An 18,608-nucleotide genomic window follows, 5' to 3' on the forward strand; every position below is an offset into this window, starting at 1 on the left:
CCTGACGCACTCCTCTCCCAAATCGAAGGGGCGCCGTCAAGGACCCGTTAACTTTGACTAGACACTCTGCGGCGGCGTATAAAAGTCGGACCCGGGACACAAAATGCGGCCCGAGTCCGAAAGCGCGCAGAGTCCCGAAAAGGTAATCGTGATCCACCCTGTCGAACGCCTTCTCCTGATCGAGGGAGAGAAAGGCGACCGACTGACCAGTCCTCTGGGAAAGATGGATCAGGTCCCGGACCAGGTGGATGTTGTCCTGGATGGACCGGCCCGGGACCGTGTAGGACTGGTCGGGGTGGATCATGTGGGCCAGCACGGAGCCCAGGCGGGTAGACATAGCCCGGGCAAAGATCTTATAATCCGTGCTGAGGAGGGAGACCGGACGCCAGTTTTTAAGCAGGCGGAGATCGCCCCTCTTCGGCAGCAGGACGATGACCGCCCTGCGCCACGAGAGGGGCATCTCCCCGGTCGCCAGGCTTTCCCCCAGGACCCGCGCGTAATCGTCCCCCAGGACGTCCCAGAACGCCCTGAGGAACTCCACGGTCAACCCATCCAGCCCTGGGGATTTGCCCCTCGAGAGCTGGTGGAGGGCGCCAGTCAGCTCCGCCAACGTGAGCGGAGCCTCCAATCCTTCGGCGCCCTCCGGGCTGACCTGCGGCAGGTCCTCCCACAAAACTCTGCGCGCATCCTCGCTGGACGGATCCGGAGAGAACAACGCACTGTAATACGTCCGGACCAGGAGGCCCATTCCCTCCGGATCCGTGATGGAGGATCCGTCGTCGGCCAGCAGCTCAACGGGCTGCTTACGGACCCCCCGCCATTTTTCCAGCGAGTAGAAGAAGGGTGAGGCGCGGTCCAAATCTTCCAGGATCTGGATCCGCGACCTCACGTACGCGCCTCGGGACCCTATGAGCTGCAGGTTCCTCAGCGCGCCCTTCTTCTCTTTGTACGCCTGCCACAGGGCCGGGTCCGCGACGGCATGACCGAGGCGGGATTCCAAGTGGAGCACCTCCCTCTCAAGGCGCCCGATCTCGGCTTCCCGCCTCTTGGTCGACCCCTTCGCGTACTCCTGACAGAAGACGCGGATGTGAGTCTTGCCCACATCCCACCATAGCCTCAAGGAGGGGAAGCCCCCCTGCTTCCTTCTCCAGTCGGCCCAGAATCGACAGAACGAGTCCCGAAATCGCACGTCCTCCAGCAGCCGGTTGTTAAAGTGCCAGTACGCGGACCCCGCCCGCGTGCGGAGCGGAGTGAACTCCGCCCACACCAGGCGGTGGTCCGAGCACGGCACCAGCCGCATGGAGGCCGCCGAAACGCGGGAGACGTACGCCTGCGAAATGTAGAGGCGGTCGATTCGCGACCCCCCTCCTCCAGACCTCCATGTGAAGGCGCTGGAGTCGGGATGGAGATTCCGCCAGACGTCCACCAAGTTAAGGGAGCTGATCAGTCCCCTCAACTTCTCCACCGACGCTTGGCCGCGCTGGGGACCGGAGCGATCCCCCACCTCGAGGGTGCAGTTAAAATCCCCCCCGAGGATGATGCACTCGCCGCTATCGATGGAGCTCAAGAGAGCGGACACTTCTTCAAAGAAGCGCGCTTGCAAAGCGCCGGGCCTGGGCGCGTACACGTTCACAAAGTGGAGCGGCACGCTACCCAGGCGAACGGCGAGGTGGAGCAAGCGGCCCGGCACTAGCTCCTTGACCCCCAAGATCTCCGGCTGAAAAGTCGGGGCCAACAAGATAGCCACCCCACTAGAAATAGGGGTGAGGTGACTCATGTAGACCCCACCCTGCCACTCCAGGAGCCAGGTGGCTTCGTCTCCCGGAACGGTGTGGGTTTCCTGCAGAAAGCTCACCGCGTATCTCCCTTCCCTAAGGACTGAGAGATTGTGAAATCTGCGGTGAGCCCCTCTGCTGCCGTTGATGTTGAGGCTGGCTATGGTTATCTTCATGTCAAAGGTACTTAAAACCCGTCACCAACAGCTCACTGTGAGGAGGGAGTGGAAGTGCACCTGGCCCTCCACTCCCCCAGCAACCCATTGAGGAACACATTAAAACGGCGCCTCTCAACCAGTTTCACGTCCGCGCGCTTGCCCGCTATCTTAAGGGCGGCACGGACGGACTGTATGATCAGCGCCAGATTCGACCAACGGTCGAGGGCCAGCTGAACTTTATTGCGGCAACCCTTGCAAGCCGCGAGGAAATCCCGGAGTTCCGCCGTGGGGATGAGAGGAGATTCGGTGGGAGGCACGAGGGACTCCACCAGCTCACTGGCGATGGAATCAAGATCATCCTCCGTGCCCCGCACCGAATCCCCATCCTCCTCCGGGTCGTCACCGCCAGCGGCCGACACATCTACCACACACTGTGGGGCGGACGTCCCGGCGGCGCCAGCTGGTCCCGCCTCCGTCACGATCCCACCCCCAGGATCGATGGCGGAGGAGTCCTCTCTGGGTTCTATTGTGAAACTGGAGCCTGTAGGCACCAGCGGTTCAGGACCCCCCTCCACCTCCGTCCCCAGGGCAATGAGTGGTCCAGCGGAGACAGAAGTTCCCGACTCCGGGAAACCAGCCGGAGCCGAGACTGGAGGCGGAGGGAGGAGGCTATCTCCCGCTCCGCCAGCACCCACAGGCCCAGCAGATGGGGCAGCATTCTCAGTTATAACTGGGTCGGGTGTCTCCTGGTTGGTGGTGGACTCCGGCTGGGAGGCCCGACCCTCTGGGGCCTCGCCCTCCCCTTCATTCAGGACACCCGACCCAGTAGCAGTGGCAGAATGGGCGGTTTCCCCAGGCTCCCCCACCACAAGCAGGGCCCCACTTACTCCTTCAGGAGGGGCCTCATGTACCGGGGCCATCCCCTCCCCTCCATCCTGAGGAATAGGGAGCACCTGCCCGGACTTTGCAGCCTTGGTGGTGGCGGTAGGGGAAACCTGGGGACCCGAAACAGGAGACAGTTCCCCTCCAACAGATGGGCCCTGCGATTCAGGGCCCCTTGTTACCTCTGTGGAGGGGTGCCTTCTCCTCTTTTTCCCAGTTGTGTGCGGAGGCTCAGAGACCTCCATATCATCAGAGGCCTCCACCTCCACACTCTCCTTTTTTTTATTCACCCTGGGCCTGAGCCCAGCCCTGGGGCAAGTTGACTTCCCGAGATCGGGCCTTGGGCTGAGCTCAGGCTCGGGTAGTGTCACGATATCCAGGGGACGCGCCTCTCGATGTTTATTTCTCCTCCGCGCCTTCCTTCCACTTGGACGGTCACCCCCCTCCCTGCCGGAGGCCGTGAAAACCACAGCCTCCGGTACCGACTGAATGGTATCTGGCGGTGGTGTAGTGGGGGTGGGAGGAGGTGCAGCGTCGCCACCCCGGGCCGCTGAGTTGGAGTTGGCAGCCGGGAGGTTGGGGCAGTTCTTACGAACATGCCCCACCCCCTTACAGACATGGCACCGCACCCCGTCCAAGGTCCAGAAGACGCGGTAGGCCATCCCCTGGAATTCTACATTGAAGTGGCCCTCTGTCACCTCCTCCCGCGCCAGCTGCATGAATAACTGGCGGCGGAAGGAGTACACGTGTCGGAGGCTGTTCTCCCGAAGACCGAGCGGGACTGGGGTGAGCCCCGTCTTTACCTCCCCCAGATGGTGCAGGTGGGGAAGGAGGAGCTCACCAGGGATGAAGGGTGGGACATTGGATAAAATGAGCCTTTGCGCAGTGGCCTCCAGGGGGTCTACTGGCAGAAAGGTCCCGCCCACGGTGAACCCCTTGCTCAGAGCCAGGGACACCGCCCGCTCGGTCTTCAGGAAAAACACTACCTTCCCGTACATTTTAGAGGCTGCAACAATGGCCGAAGGGCCAACAACCTCGGCCATTGCTTTCACACATGCCTCTATAGTCATGTTCGGATGGACCTAGCTCTTGACCCCATGCTTCGATTTTAATAAAGCAAACGGTGACGGGGCAACAGGTGCAGCCGCAGCAGCATATGTACGGGAAGGCCCCGCCACCGGCGAAGAGGGGCTTGCCATGGGGTCGCAGAGCTACGTCCACCTCCAAGAAACAAAACAAATTTACACAATTTAAAAAAAAAGCAAACTTTAAACAAGGTGGAGTGGGAGTAGAGGAGGATGGCGTAGGATGGTAAAGGAAAAGGGGAGGATAGGTGATTGAGGCGACTGAGTGGAGGAAGGGAGAGTAAGGCTGAAAAGGATGTTTGATCCAACTGCCAGTTGGAGCACCTTTATCACAATTAGTCCAAAACTGTTTGTTGTCTTCCAGTTGGGGGAGGCTTCTTCGCCCGGGACGGCTGGAGCCGCCCGGTACTCTCCTCTTCTGATTTTAACAAGACAGTCTTCACCCGGGCAACTCCAGCTGTCCCGAGCAGGCAGTTGGGGTGGGGAGGGAGCTCCCTGTGTGCAAACACCAATACAAATACAGGGGCCCCTACTGGATTTGGCTGCCCCACCCCTGAGTCTTCAGGCCTCTTCTCCCTCCCCCAAACAGTTTAAACTTAATAGTCTTTCAGGTGCCCTGACACCCACCTCTCCAGAAAAATTGCAGCCTTCCGTGATGGTTTCCCTCCACTCTGTATTCACCTTTCTCCACTCTCCTCTCCCCAGTTGCTGCAGCACAGGTGCAGCTGCTCCCCCTGATTGCTGGCTGGAAGTGCTCCAAATTGACCAGCCAATCCCGTGCTGTCCCTGTCCTGGGAGTGTTTGATGGGGACAGTGTAGAGGGAGCTTTACTCTGTATCTAACCCCATACTGTACCTGTCCTGGGAGTGTTTGATGGGGACAGTGTAGAGGGAGCTTTACTCTGTATCTAACCCCATACTGTACCTGTCCTGGGCAGTGTTTGATGGGGACAGTGTAGAGGCAGCTTTACTCTGTATCTAACCCCCGTACTGTACCTGTCCTGGGCAGTGTTTGATGGGGACAGTGTAGAGGGAGCTTTACTCTGTATCTAACCCCCGTACTGTACCTGTCCTGGGCAGTGTTTGATGGGGGACAGTGTAGAGGGAGCTTTTCTTTTTTCTTTTGGGCCTCCTTATCTCGAGAGACAATGGATACGTGCCTGGAGGTGGTCAGTGGTTTGTGAAGCAGCGCCTGGAGTGGCTATAAAGGCCAATTCTGGAGTGACAGGCTCTTCCACAGGTGCTGCAGAGAAATTTGTTTGTTGGGGCTGTTGCACAGTTGGCTCTCCCCTTGCGCCTCTGTCTTTTTTCCTGCCAACTACTAAGTCTCTTCGACTCGCCACAATTTAGCCCTGTCTTTATGGCTGCCCGCCAGCTCTGGCGAATGCTGGCAACTGACTCCCACGACTTGTGATCAATGTCACACGATTTCATGTCACGTTTGCAGACGTCTTTATAACGGAGACATGGACGGCCGGTGGGTCTGATACCAGTGGCGAGCTCGCTGTACAATGTGTCTTTGGGGATCCTGCCATCTTCCATGCGGCTCACATGGCCAAGCCATCTCAAGCGCCGCTGACACAGTAGTGTGTATAAGCTGGGGGTGTTGGCCGCTTCAAGGACTTCTGTGTTGGAGATATAGTCCTGCCACCTGATGCCAAGTATTCTCCGAAGGCAGCGAAGATGGAATGAATTGAGACGTCGCTCTTGGCTGGCATACGTTGTCCAGGCCTCGCTGCCGTAGAGCAAGGTACTGAGGACACAGGCCTGATACACTCGGACTTTTGTGTTCCGTGTCAGTGCGCCATTTTCCCACACTCTCTTGGCCAGTCTGGACATAGCAGTGGAAGCCTTACCCATGCGCTTGTTGATTTCTGCATCTAGAGACAGGTTACTGGTGATAGTTGAGCCTAGGTAGGTGAACTCTTGAACCACTTCCAGAGCGTGGTCGCCAATATTGATGGATGGAGCATTTCTGACATCCTGTCCCATGATGTTCGTTTTCTTGAGGCTGATGGTTAGGCCAAATTCATTGCAGGCAGACGCAAACCTGTCGATGAGACTCTGCAGGCATTCTTCAGTGTGAGATGTTAAAGCAGCATCGTCAGCAAAGAGGAGTTCTCTGATGAGGACTTTCCGTACTTTGGACTTCGCTCTTAGACGGGCAAGGTTGAACAACCTGCCCCCTGATCATGTGTGGAGGAAAATTCCTTCTTCAGAGGATTTGAACGCATGTGAAAGCAGCAGGGAGAAGAAAATCCCAAAAAGTGTGGGTGCGAGAACACAGCCCTGTTTCACACCACTCAGGATAGGAAAGGGCTCTGATGAGGAGCCACCATGTTGAATTGTGCCTTTCATATTGTCATGGAATGAGCTTTACTCTGTATCTAACCCCCGTACTGTACCTGTCCTGGGAGTGTTTGATGGGGGACAGTGTAGAGGGAGCTTTACTCTGTATCTAACCCCGTACTGTACCTGTCCTGGGAGTGTTTGATGGGGACAGTGTAGAGGGAGCTTCACTCTGTATCTAACCCCCGTACTGTACCTGTCCTGGGAGTGTTTGATGGGGACAGTGTAGAGGGAGCTTTACTCTGTATCTAACCCCGTACTGTACCTGTCCTGGGAGTGTTTGATGGGGACAGTGTAGAGGGAGCTTTACTCTGTATCTAACCCCATACTGTACCTGTCCTGGGATTGTTTGATGGGGACAGTGTAGAGGGAGCTTTACTCTGTATCTAACCCCATACTGTACCTGTCCTGGGAGTGTTTGATGGGGACAGTGTAGAGGGAGCTTTACTCTGTATCTAACCCCGTACTGTACCTGTCCTGGGCAGTGTTTGATGGGGACAGTGTAGAGGGAGCTTTACTCTGTATCTAACCCCCGTACTGCACCTGTCCTGGGAGTGTTTGATGGGGGACAGTGTAGAGGGAGATTTACTCTGTATCTAACCCCCGTACTGTACCTGTCCTGGGAGTGTTTGATGGGGGACAGTGTAGAGGGAGATTTACTCTGTATCTAACCCCGTACTGTACCTGTCCTGGGAGTGTTTGATGGGGGACAGTGTAGAGGGAGATTTACTCTGTATCTAACCCCATACTGTACCTGTCCTGGGAGTGTTTGATGGGGGACAGTGTAGAGGGAGATTTACTCTGTATCTAACCCTGTGATTCTCTGTCTAGCTGACCGGGGAACTGATTTATTCGCTGTGGCTGTCCATGAGTTTGGACACGCACTCGGTCTCTCACATTCTGCCTCCAGGAATTCCATCATGCGTCCCTATTACCAGGGCCCGGTCGGAGATCCCTTACAGTACCAGCTATCCACTTATGATCGTACTGACATCGAGCGACTGTATGGTGAGGGCTGAGGGAGTAATCATTGCTGGTTTGACATGCTGACTAGTTGAACGGCTGATCTCGGCTGAAATACAGAGAGGGCCCAGACTGTTATCTCATTGCATTGGATTTCAGCATTGTGAACAGACTGAGAGAGGGAGTGAGAGAATGGAGAGAGAGAGAGGGACAGAACGGGGGAACGATAGAGTGGAGGGCCAAGAGGGAGAGAAGGGGAGTGAGACAACACAGGGAAGAGGAGAGATGGAGTGGTGGTGTGTGAGAGCACAGAGGGAGAGAAGGGGGGAGGGAGTGAGGAAATGGAGGAGGAGAGGAGAGAGGGAGAGAAGGAATGGAGGAGGAGAGGAGCGAGGGAGTGGGAGAATAGAGGCGGAATGGAGAGAGGGAGTGAGAAAATGGACCTGGAGGGGAGAGGGAGAATGGAGGAGGAGAGGAGAGAGGGAGTGAGAGAATGGAGCAGGGAGCAGAGAGGGAGTGAGAGAACGGAGGGTGAAAGCGGAGGAGCGAGTTGAACATTTGGGTTTGAGTTTGGCTAAGATTTGGCTGTGGCTTACTGTGACGCCTTCCCTGTCCAAATAGCTTTGTGCCGTTCCCTGTCCAGGGGGTCTGCATGGAAGCAGGAGGGTGAGGGACTGGAGGGAGACTCGAGGCTGCGACACTGAGTGCTCGAATTGGCCCCTAGCATTTTAACAGAGCATCTCCCATGTAAAAGATCAGAGTTCCTGAGAGTGGAACAATGTCGAAGTTCAAAGGGAAAGACAGTGAAAATACGGTCAGGTTACGGTGAAGATACAGCCGAAGTGAGGCTCCGGTGCCCTCCAGCCGAAGGAGGCGAGTAAGGAGCGGACAGGGAGACTAGTGAAACGTCCGGAGCCCGGCAAAGGGCTCACCAGTTCGCCGTCGGCTCTCAGCCCTGGCTACTTCACAGCTAATGTGTTGGAGCGGTAACTCGTTGTCCTTCTCTTCCTGGACAGGCTCGAGGGAATCCAGGAATTACACGGATCTGGAGTCCGGAATCCAAACGTCCCAGCTTCCCTCACTGCCTGAGGATCCGGGAAGAGGCCCGTCTGTACGGTGAGGAACAGACAGTCAGCAGACTAAATATATCAGTCAACGGAGCAGGGTGTCCTGTACACAGAGAGCGGGTCGTCCCGTTACTCCAGCGTGCTGCACCGCCGGCATCCCGTTAATCCAGTCCCCTCCCCCCGGGAATCCTGTTAATCCAGTCCCCTCCCCCCGGGAATCCTGTTAATCCAGTCCCCTCCCCCGGGAATCCTGTTAATCCAGTCCCCTCCCCCGGGAATCCTGTTAATCCAGTCCCCTCCCCCGGGAATCCTGTTAATCCAGTCCCCTCCCCCCGGGAATCCTGTTAATCCAGTCCCATCCCCCCGGGAATCCTGTTAATCCAGTCCCCTCCCCCCGGGAATCCTGTTAATCCAGTCCCCTCCCCCCGGGAATCCTGTTAATCCAGTCCCATCCCCCCGGGAATCCTGTTAATCCAGTCCCCTCCCCCCGGGAATCCTGTTAATCCAGTCCCCTCCCCCCGGGAATCCTGTTAATCCAGTCCCATCCCCCCTGGGTATCCTGTTAATCCAGTCCCCTCCCCCCGGGAATCCTGTTAATCCAGTCCCCTCCCCCCTGGGCATCCTGTTAATCCAGTCCCCTCCCCCCGGGAATCCTGTTAATCCAGTCCCCTCCCCCCTGGGCATCCTGTTAATCCAGTCCCCTCCCCCCGGGAATCCTGTTAATCCAGTCCCCTCCCCCCGGGAATCCTGTTAATCCAGTCCCCTCCCCCGGGAATCCTGTTAATCCAGTCCCCTCCCCCCGGGAATCCTGTTAATCCAGTCCCCTCCCCCCTGGGTATCCTGTTAATCCAGTCCCCTCCCCCCGGGAATCCTGTTAATCCAGTCCCCTCCCCCCTGGGCATCCTGTTAATCCAGTCCCCTCCCCCCGGGAATCCTGTTAATCCAGTCCCCTCCCCCCTGGGCATCCTGTTAATCCAGTCCCCTCCCCCCTGGGTATCCTGTTAATCCAGTCCCCTCCCCCTGGGAATCCTGTTAATCCAGTCCCCTCCCCCCGGGTATCCTGTTAATCCAGTCCCCTCCCCCCCGGGAATCCTGTTAATCCAGTCCCCTCCCCCCTGGGAATCCTGTTAATCCAGTCCCCTCCCCCCGGGAATCCTGTTAATCCAGTCCCCTCCCCCCTGGGCATCCTGTTAATCCAGTCCCCTCCCCCCTGGGTATCCTGTTAATCCAGTCCCCTCCCCCCGGGAATCCTGTTAATCCAGTCCCCTCCCCCCGGGAATCCTGTTAATCCAGTCCCCTCCCCCCGGGAATCCTGTTAATCCAGTCCCCTCCCCCCCGGGAATCCTGTTAATCCAGTCCCCTCCCCCCTGGGTATCCTGTTAATCCAGTCCCCTCCCCCCTGGGCATCCTGTTAATCCAGTCCCCTCCCCTCTGGGTATCCTGTTAATCCAGTCCCCTCCCCCCGGGAATCCTGTTAATCCAGTCCCCTCCCCCCCGGGAATCCTGTTAATCCAGTCCCCTCCCCCCTGGGCATCCTGTTAATCCAGTCCCCTCCCCCTGGGAATCCTGTTAATCCAGTCCCCTCCCCCCTGGGTATCCTGTTAATCCAGTCCCCTCCCCCTGGGAATCCTGTTAATCCAGTCCCCTCCCCCCGGGCATCCTGTTAATCCAGTCCCCTCCCCCCGGGAATCCTGTTAATCCAGTCCCATCCCCCCTGGGTATCCTGTTAATCCAGTCCCCTCCCCCCTGGGTATCCTGTTAATCCAGTCCCCTCCCCCCCGGGAATCCTGTTAATCCAGTCCCCTCCCCCCGGGAATCCTGTTAATCCAGTCCCCTCCCCCCTGGGTATCCTGTTAATCCAGTCCCCTCCCCCCGGGAATCCTGTTAATCCAGTCCCCTCCCCCCTGGGTATCCTGTTAATCCAGTCCCCTCCCCCCGGGAATCCTGTTAATCCAGTCCCCTCCCCCCGGGAATCCTGTTAATCCAGTACCCTCCCCCCTGGGCATCCTGTTAATCCAGTCCCCTCCCCCCGGGAATCCTGTTAATCCAGTCCCCTCCCCCCTGGGTATCCTGTTAATCCAGTCCCCTCCCCCCGGGAATCCTGTTAATCCAGTCCCCTCCGCCCGGGAATCCTGTTAATCCAGTCCCCTCCCCCCCGGGAATCCTGTTAATCCAGTCCCATCCCCCCTGGGTATCCTGTTAATCCAGTCCCCTCCCCCCTGGGTATCCTGTTAATCCAGTCCCCTCCCCCCCGGGAATCCTGTTAATCCAGTCCCCTCCCCCCTGGGTATCCTGTTAATCCAGTCCCATCCCCCCTGGGTATCCTGTTAATCCAGTCCCCTCCCCCGGGAATCCTGTTAATCCAGTCCCATCCCCCCTGGGTATCCTGTTAATCCAGTCCCCTCCCCCCTGGGTATCCTGTTAATCCAGTCCCCTCCCCCCCGGGAATCCTGTTAATCCAGTCCCCTCCCCCCGGGAATCCTGTTAATCCAGTCCCCTCCCCCCGGGAATCCTGTTAATCCAGTCCCCTCCCCCCGGGAATCCTGTTAATCCAGTCCCCTCCCCCCTGGGCATCCTGTTAATCCAGTCCCCTCCCCCCTGGGCATCCTGTTAATCCAGTCCCCTCCCCCCCGGGAATCCTGTTAATCCAGTCCCCTCCCCCCCGGGAATCCTGTTAATCCAGTCCCCTCCCCCCTGGGCATCCTGTTAATCCAGTCCCCTCCCCCCTGGGTATCCTGTTAATCCAGTCCCCTCCCCCCTGGGAATCCTGTTAATCCAGTCCCCTCCCCCCTGGGCATCCTGTTAATCCAGTCCCCTCCCCCCTGGGCATCCTGTTAATCCAGTCCCCTCCCCCCGGGAATCCTGTTAATCCAGTCCCCTCCCCCCCGGGAATCCTGTTAATCCAGTCCCCTCCCCCCTGGGAATCCTGTTAATCCAGTCCCCTCCCCCCGGGTATCCTGTTAATCCAGTCCCCTCCCCCCGGGCATCCTGTTAATCCAGTCCCCTCCCCCCTGGGTATCCTGTTAATCCAGTCCCCTCCCCCCTGGGTATCCTGTTAATCCAGTCCCCTCCCCCCTGGGCATCCTGTTAATCCAGTCCCCTCCCCCCCGGGAATCCTGTTAATCCAGTCCCCTCCCCCCTGGGCATCCTGTTAATCCAGTCCCCTCCCCCCGGGAATCCTGTTAATCCAGTCCCCTCCCCCCGGGGAATCCTGTTAATCCAGTCCCCTCCCCACTGGGTATCCTGTTAATCCAGTCCCCTCCCCCCTGGGTAGCCTGTTAATCCAGTCCCCTCCCCCCCGGGAATCCTGTTAATCCAGTCCCCTCCCCCCTGGGAATCCTGTTAATCCAGTCCCCTCCCCCCTGGGAATCCTGTTAATCCAGTCCCCTCCCCCCCGGGAATCCTGTTAATCCAGTCCCCTCCCCCCGGGAATCCTGTTAATCCAGTCCCATCCCCCCTGGGTATCCTGTTAATCCAGTCCCCTCCCCCCCGGGAATCATGTTAATCCAGTCCCCTCCCCCCGGGAATCCTGTTAATCCAGTCCCATCCCCCCTGGGTATCCTGTTAATCCAGTCCCCTCCCCCCCGGGAATCCTGTTAATCCAGTCCCCTCCCCCCTGGGAATCCTGTTAATCCAGTCCCCTCCCCCCCGGGAATCCTGTTAATCCAGTCCCCTCCCCCCGGGAATCCTGTTAATCCAGTCCCATCCCCCCTGGGTATCCTGTTAATCCAGTCTCCTCCCCCCGAGAATCCTGTTAATCCAGTCTCCTCCCCCCGGGAATCCTGTTAATCCAGTCTCCTCCCCCCGAGAATCCTGTTAATCCAGTCTCCTCCCCCCGGGAATCCTGTTAATCCAGTCCCCTCCCCCCTGGGAATCCTGTTAATCCAGTCCCCTCCCCCCTGGGAATCCTGTTAATCCAGTCACCTCCCCCCTGGGTATCCTGTTAATCCAGTCACCTCCCCCCGGGAATCCTGTTAATCCAGTCCCATCCCCCCGGGAATCCTGTTAATCCAGTCCCCTCCCCCCGGGAATCCTGTTAATCCAGTCCCCTCCCCCCGGGAATCCTGTTAATCCAGTCCCCTCCCCCTGGGAATCCTGTTAATCCAGTCCCCTCCCCCTGGGCATCCTGTTAATCCAGTCGCCTCCCCCCGGGAATCCTGTTAATCCAGTCCCATCCCCCCGGGAATCCTGTTAATCCAGTCCCCTCCCCCCGGGAATCCTGTTAATCCAGTCCCCTCCCCCGGGAATCCCGTTAATCCAGTCCCCTCCCCCCGGGAATCCTGTTAATCCAGTCCCATCCCCCCTGGGTATCCTGTTAATCCAGTCCCCTCCCCCCGGGAATCCTGTTAATCCAGTCCCCTCCCCCGGGTATCCTGTTAATCCAGTCCCCTCCCCCCGGGAATCCTGTTAATCCAGTCCCCTCCCCCCCGGGAATCCTGTTAATCCAGTCCCCTCCCCCCGGGCATCCTGTTAATCCAGTCCCCTCCCCCTGGGCATCCTGTTAATCCAGTCCCCTCCCCCCGGGAATCCTGTTAATCCAGTCCCCTCCCCCCGGGAATCCTGTTAATCCAGTCCCCTCCCCCCTGGGCATCCTGCTAATCCAGTCCCCTCCCCCCGGGAATCCTGTTAATCCAGTCCCATCCCCCCTGGGAATCCTGTTAATCCAGTCCCCTCCCCCCGGGAATCCTGTTAATCCAGTCCCCTCCCCCCTGGGTATCCTGTTAATCCAGTCCCCTCCCCCCCGGGAATCCTGTTAATCCAGTCCCCTCCCCCGGGAATCCTGTTAATCCAGTCCCATCCCCCCGGGAATCCTGTTAATCCAGTCCCCTCCCCCCGGGAATCCTGTTAATCCAGTCCCCTCCCCCCTGGGTATCCTGTTAATCCAGTCCCCTCCCCCCTGGGAATCCTGTTAATCCAGTCCCCTCCCCCCTGGGAATCCTGTTAATCCAGTCCCCTCCCCCCGGGAATCCTGTTAATCCAGTCCCCTCCCCCCGGGAATCCTGTTAATCCAGTCCCCTCCCCCCTGGGTATCCTGTTAATCCAGTCCCCTCCCCCCTGGGAATCCTGTTAATCCAGTCCCCTCCCCCCTGGGAATCCTGTTAATCCAGTCCCCTCCCCCCGGGAATCCTGTTAATCCAGTCCCCTCCCCCCGGGAATCCTGTTAATCCAGTCCCCTCCCCCCGGGAATCCTGTTAATCCAGTCCCCTCCCCCCTGGGTATCCTGTTAATCCAGTCCCCTCCCCCCTGGGTATCCTGTTAATCCAGTCCCCTCCCCCCTGGGTATCCTGTTAATCCAGTCCCCTCCCCCCTGGGTATCCTGTTAATCCAGTCCCCTCCCCCCTGGGTATCCTGTTAATCCAGTCCCCTCCCCCCTGGGCATCCTGTTAATCCAGTCCCCTCCCCTCAGGGCATCCTGTTAATCCAGTCCCCTCCCCCCGGGAATCCTGTTAATCCAGTCCCCTCCCCCTGGGCATCCTGTTAATCCAGTCCCCTCCCCCCTGGGTATCCTGTTAATCCAGTCCCCTCCCCCCTGGATATCCTGTTAATCCAGTCCCCTCCCCCCCGGGAATCCTGTTAATCCAGTCCCCTCCCCCCTGGGTATCCTGTTAATCCAGTCCCCTCCCCCCCTGGGTATCCTGTTAATCCAGTCCCCTCCCCCCTGGGTATCCTGTTAATCCAGTCTCCTCCCCCCTGGGAATCCTGTTAATCCAGTCCCCTCCCCCCTGGGAATCCTGTTAATCCAGTCCCCTCCCCCCTGGGAATCCTGTTAATCCAGTCCCCTCCCCCCTGGGTATCCTGTTAATCCAGTCCCCTCCCCCCTGGGTATCCTGTTAATCCAGTCTCCTCCCCCCTGGGAATCCTGTTAATCCAGTCCCCGCCCCCGGGCATCCTGTTAATCCAGTCCCCTCCCCCCCGGGAATCCTGTTAATCCAGTCCCATCCCCCCGGGAATCCTGTTAATCCAGTCCCCTCCCCCCTGGGCATCCTGTTAATCCAGTCCCCTCCCCCCGGGAATCCTGTTAATCCAGTCCCCTCCCCCCGGGAATCCTGTTAATCCAGTCCCCTCCCCCCTGGGTATCCTGTTAATCCAGTCCCCTCCCCCCGGGAATCCTGTTAATCCAGTCCCCTCCCCCCTGGGTATCCTGTTAATCCAGTCCCCTCCCCCCTGGGTATCCTGTTAATCCAGTCCCCTCCCCCCGGGAATCCTGTTAATCCAGTCCCCTCCCCCCTGGGTATCCTGTTAATCCAGTCCCCTCCCCCCTGGGTATCCTGTTAATCCAGTCCCCTCCCCCCGGGAATCCTGTTAATCCAGTCCCCTCCCCCCTGGGTATCCTGTTAATCCAGTCCCCTCCCCCCTGGGTATCCTGTTAATCCAGTCCCCTCCCCCCGGGAATCCTGTTAATCCAGTCCCCTCCCCCCTGGGTATCCTGTTAATCCAGTCCCCTCCCCCCGGGAATCCTGTTAATCCAGTCCCCTCCCCCCTGGGTATCCTGTTAATCCAGTCCCCTCCCCCCTGGGTATCCTGTTAATCCAGTCCCCTCCCCCCTGGGTATCCTGTTAATCCAGTCCCCTCCCCCCTGGGTATCCTGTTAATCCAGTCCCCTCCCCCCGGGAATCCTGTTAATCCAGTCCCCTCCCCCCGGGAATCCTGTTAATCCAGTCCCCTCCCCCCTGGGTATCCTGTTAATCCAGTCCCCTCCCCCCGGGAATCCTGTTAATCCAGTCCCCTCCCCCCTGGGCATCCTGTTAATCCAGTCCCCTCCCCCCTGGGTATCCTGTTAATCCAGTCCCCTCCCCTCTGGGCATCCTGTTAATCCAGTCCCCTCCCCCTGGGAATCCTGTTAATCCAGTCCCCTCCCCCCTGGGAATCCTGTTAATACAGTCCCCTCCCCCCTGGGTATCCTGTTAATCCAGTCCCCTCCCCCCGGGAATCCTGTTAATCCAGTCCCCTCCCCCCTGGGTATCCTGTTAATCCAGTCCCCTCCCCCCTGGGTATCCTGTTAATCCAGTCCCCTCCCCCCGGGAATCCTGTTAATCCAGTCCCCTCCCCCCGGGAATCCTGTTAATCCAGTCCCCTCCCCCCTGGGTATCCTGTTAATCCAGTCCCCTCCCCCCTGGGCATCCTGTTAATCCAGTCCCCTCCCCCCTGGGTATCCTGTTAATCCAGTCCCCTCCCCCCGGGAATCCTGTTAATCCAGTCCCCTCCCCCCTGGGTATCCTGTTAATCCAGTCCCCTCCCCCCTGGGTATCCTGTTAATCCAGTCCCCTCCCCCCGGGAATCCTGTTAATCCAGTCCTTTCCCCCCTGGGTATCCTGTTAATCCAGTCCCCTCCCCCCGGGTATCCTGTTAATCCAGTCCCCTCCCCCCGGGAATCCTGTTAATCCAGTCCCCTCCCCCCTGGGCATCCTGTTAATCCAGTCCCCTCCCCCCTGGGTATCCTGTTAATCCAGTCCCCTCCCCCCGGGAATCCTGTTAATCCAGTCCTTTCCCCCCTGGGTATCCTGTTAATCCAGTCCCCTCCCCCCTGGGCATCCTGTTAATCCAGTCCCCTCCCCCCGGGAATCCTGTTAATCCAGTCCCCTCCCCCCGGGAATCCTGTTAATCCAGTCCCCTCCCCCCTGGGCATCCTGTTAATCCAGTCCCCTCCCCCCGGGAATCCTGTTAATCCAGTCCCCTCCCCCCGGGAATCCTGTTAATCCAGTCCCCTCCCCCCGGGAATCCTGTTAATCCAGTCCCCTCCCCCCGGGAATCCTGTTAATCCAGTACCCTCCCCCCGGGAATCCTGTTAATCCAGTCCCCTCCCCCCGAGAATCCTGTTAATCCAGTCCCCTCCCCCCGAGAATCCTGTTAATCCAGTCCCCTCCCCCCTGGGCATCCTGTTAATCCAGTCTCCTCCCCCCTGGGTATCCTGTTAATCCAGTCCCCTCCCCCCTGGGCATCCTGTTAATCCAGTCCCCTCCCCCCGGGAATCCTGTTAATCCAGTCCCCTCCCCCCTGGGCATCCTGTTAATCCAGTCTCCTCCCCCCTGGGCATCCTGTTAATCCAGTCCCCTCCCCCCTGGGTATCCTGTTAATCCAGTCCCCTCCCCCCGGGAATCCTGTTAATCCAGTCCCCTCCCCCCTGGGTATCCTGTTAATCCAGTCTCCTCCCCCCTGGGTATCCTGTTAATCCAGTCCCCTCCCCCCTGGGCATCCTGTTAATCCAGTCCCCTCCCCCCGGGAATCCTGTTAATCCAGTCCCCTCCCCCCTGGGCATCCTGTTAATCCAGTCTCCTCCCCCCTGGGCATCCTGTTAATCCAGTCCCCTCCCCCCTGGGCATCCTGTTAATCCAGTCCCCTCCCCCCGGGCATCCTGTTAATCCAGTCCCCTCCCCCCGGGAATCCTGTTAATCCAGTCCCCTCCCCCCGGGCATCCTGTTAATCCAGTCCCCTCCCCCCCGGGAATCCTGTTAATCCAGTTCCCTCCCCCCTGGGCATCCTGTTAATCCAGTCCCCTCCCCCCTGGGCATCCTGTTAATCCAGTCCCCTCCCCCCGGGAATCCTGTTAATCCAGTCCCCTCCCCCCTGGGCATCCTGTTAATCCAGTCCCCTCCCCCCTGGGCATCCTGTTAATCCAGTCCCCTCCCCCCTGGGCATCCTGTTAATTCATTCCCCTCCCCCCTGGGCATCCTGTTAATCCAGTCCCCTCCCCCTGGGCATCCTGTTAATCCAGTCCCCTCCCCCCGGGAATCCTGTTAATCCAGTCCCCTCCCCCCTGGGTATCCTGTTAATCCAGTCCCCTCCCCCCCGGGAATCCTGTTAATCCAGTCCCATCCCCACTGGGCATCCTGTTAATCCAGTCCCCTCCCCCCGGGAATCCTGTTAATCCAGTCCCCTCCCCCCTGGGTATCCTGTTAATCCAGTCCCCTCCCCACTGGGTATCCTGTTAATCCAGTCCCCTCCCCCCCGGGAATCCTGTTAATCCAGTCCCCTCCCCCCTGGGCATCCTGTTAATCCAGTCCCCTCCCCCCGGGAATCCTGTTAATCCAGTCCCCTCCCCCCTGGGCATCCTGTTAATCCAGTCCCCTCCCCCCGGGAATCCTGTTAATCCAGTCCCCTCCCCCCTGGGTATCCTGTTAATCCAGTCCCCTCCCCACTGGGTATCCTGTTAATCCAGTCCCCTCCCCCCCGGGAATCCTGTTAATCCAGTCCCCTCCCCCCTGGGCATCCTGTTAATCCAGTCCCCTCCCCCCGGGAATCCTGTTAATCCAGTCCCCTCCCCACTGGGTATCCTGTTAATCCAGTCCCCTCCCCACTGGGTATCCTGTTAATCCAGTCCCCTCCCCCCTGGGTATCCTGTTAATCCAGTCCCCTCCCCCCGGGAATCCTGTTAATCCAGTCCCCTCCCCCTGGGCATCCTGTTAATCCAGTCCCCTCCCCCCTGGGTATCCTGTTAATCCAGTCCCCTCCCCCCGGGAATCCTGTTAATCCAGTCCCCTCCCCCTGGGCATCCTGTTAATCCAGTCCCCTCCCCCCGGGAATCCTGTTAATCCAGTCCCCTCCCCCGGGAATCCTGTTAATCCAGTACCCTCCCCCCGGGAATCCTGTTAATCCAGTCCCCTCCCCCCGGGAATCCTGTTAATCCAGTCCCCTCCCCCCTGGGAATCCTGTTAATCCAGTCCCCTCCCCCTGGGCATCCTGTTAATCCAGTCCCCTCCCCCTGGGAATCCTGTTAATCCAGTCCCCTCCCCCTGGGCATCCTGTTAATCCAGTCCCCTCCCCCCCGGGAATCCTGTTAATCCAGTCCCCTCCCCCCTGGGAATCCTGTTAATCCAGTCCCCTCCCGCTGGGCATCCTGTTAATCCAGTCCCCTCCCCCCCGGGAATCCTGTTAATCCAGTCCCATCCCCACTGGGCATCCTGTTAATCCAGTCCCCTCCCCCCGGGAATCCTGTTAATCCAGTCCCCTCCCCCCTGGGTATCCTGTTAATCCAGTCCCCTCCCCACTGGGTATCCTGTTAATCCAGTCCCCTCCCCCCGGGAATCCTGTTAATCCAGTCCCCTCCCCCCTGGGTATCCTGTTAATCCAGTCCCCTCCCCCCGGGAATCCTGTTAATCCAGTCCCCTCCCCCCCGGGAATCCTGTTAATCCAGTCCCATCCCCACTGGGCATCCTGTTAATCCAGTCCCCTCCCCCCGGGAATCCTGTTAATCCAGTCCCCTCCCCCCTGGGTATCCTGTTAATCCAGTCCCCTCCCCCCGGGAATCCTGTTAATCCAGTCCCCTCCCCCCTGGGTATCCTGTTAATCCAGTCCCCTCCCCACTGGGCATCCTGTTAATCCAGTCCCCTCC

General features: G+C 58.8%; 1 protein-coding gene across 1 annotated transcript in view; it reads left to right on the forward strand.

The window, feature by feature from the left end:
* The window catches only part of LOC137359190 (matrix metalloproteinase-17-like), a 97,161-nt gene that overhangs the window by 20,723 nt on the left and 57,830 nt on the right, over positions 1 to 18,608 (forward strand). The window contains exons 4-5 of the mRNA XM_068025253.1: positions 7,080 to 7,256; positions 8,228 to 8,327. Coding sequence (XP_067881354.1) covers positions 7,080 to 7,256; positions 8,228 to 8,327 — 277 coding nt within the window. The remainder of the gene's footprint in view (positions 1 to 7,079; positions 7,257 to 8,227; positions 8,328 to 18,608) is intronic.

Source organism: Heterodontus francisci, unplaced genomic scaffold (genome assembly GCF_036365525.1).
Source record: "Heterodontus francisci isolate sHetFra1 unplaced genomic scaffold, sHetFra1.hap1 HAP1_SCAFFOLD_738, whole genome shotgun sequence".
Classification (NCBI taxonomy): domain Eukaryota; kingdom Metazoa; phylum Chordata; class Chondrichthyes; order Heterodontiformes; family Heterodontidae; genus Heterodontus; species Heterodontus francisci.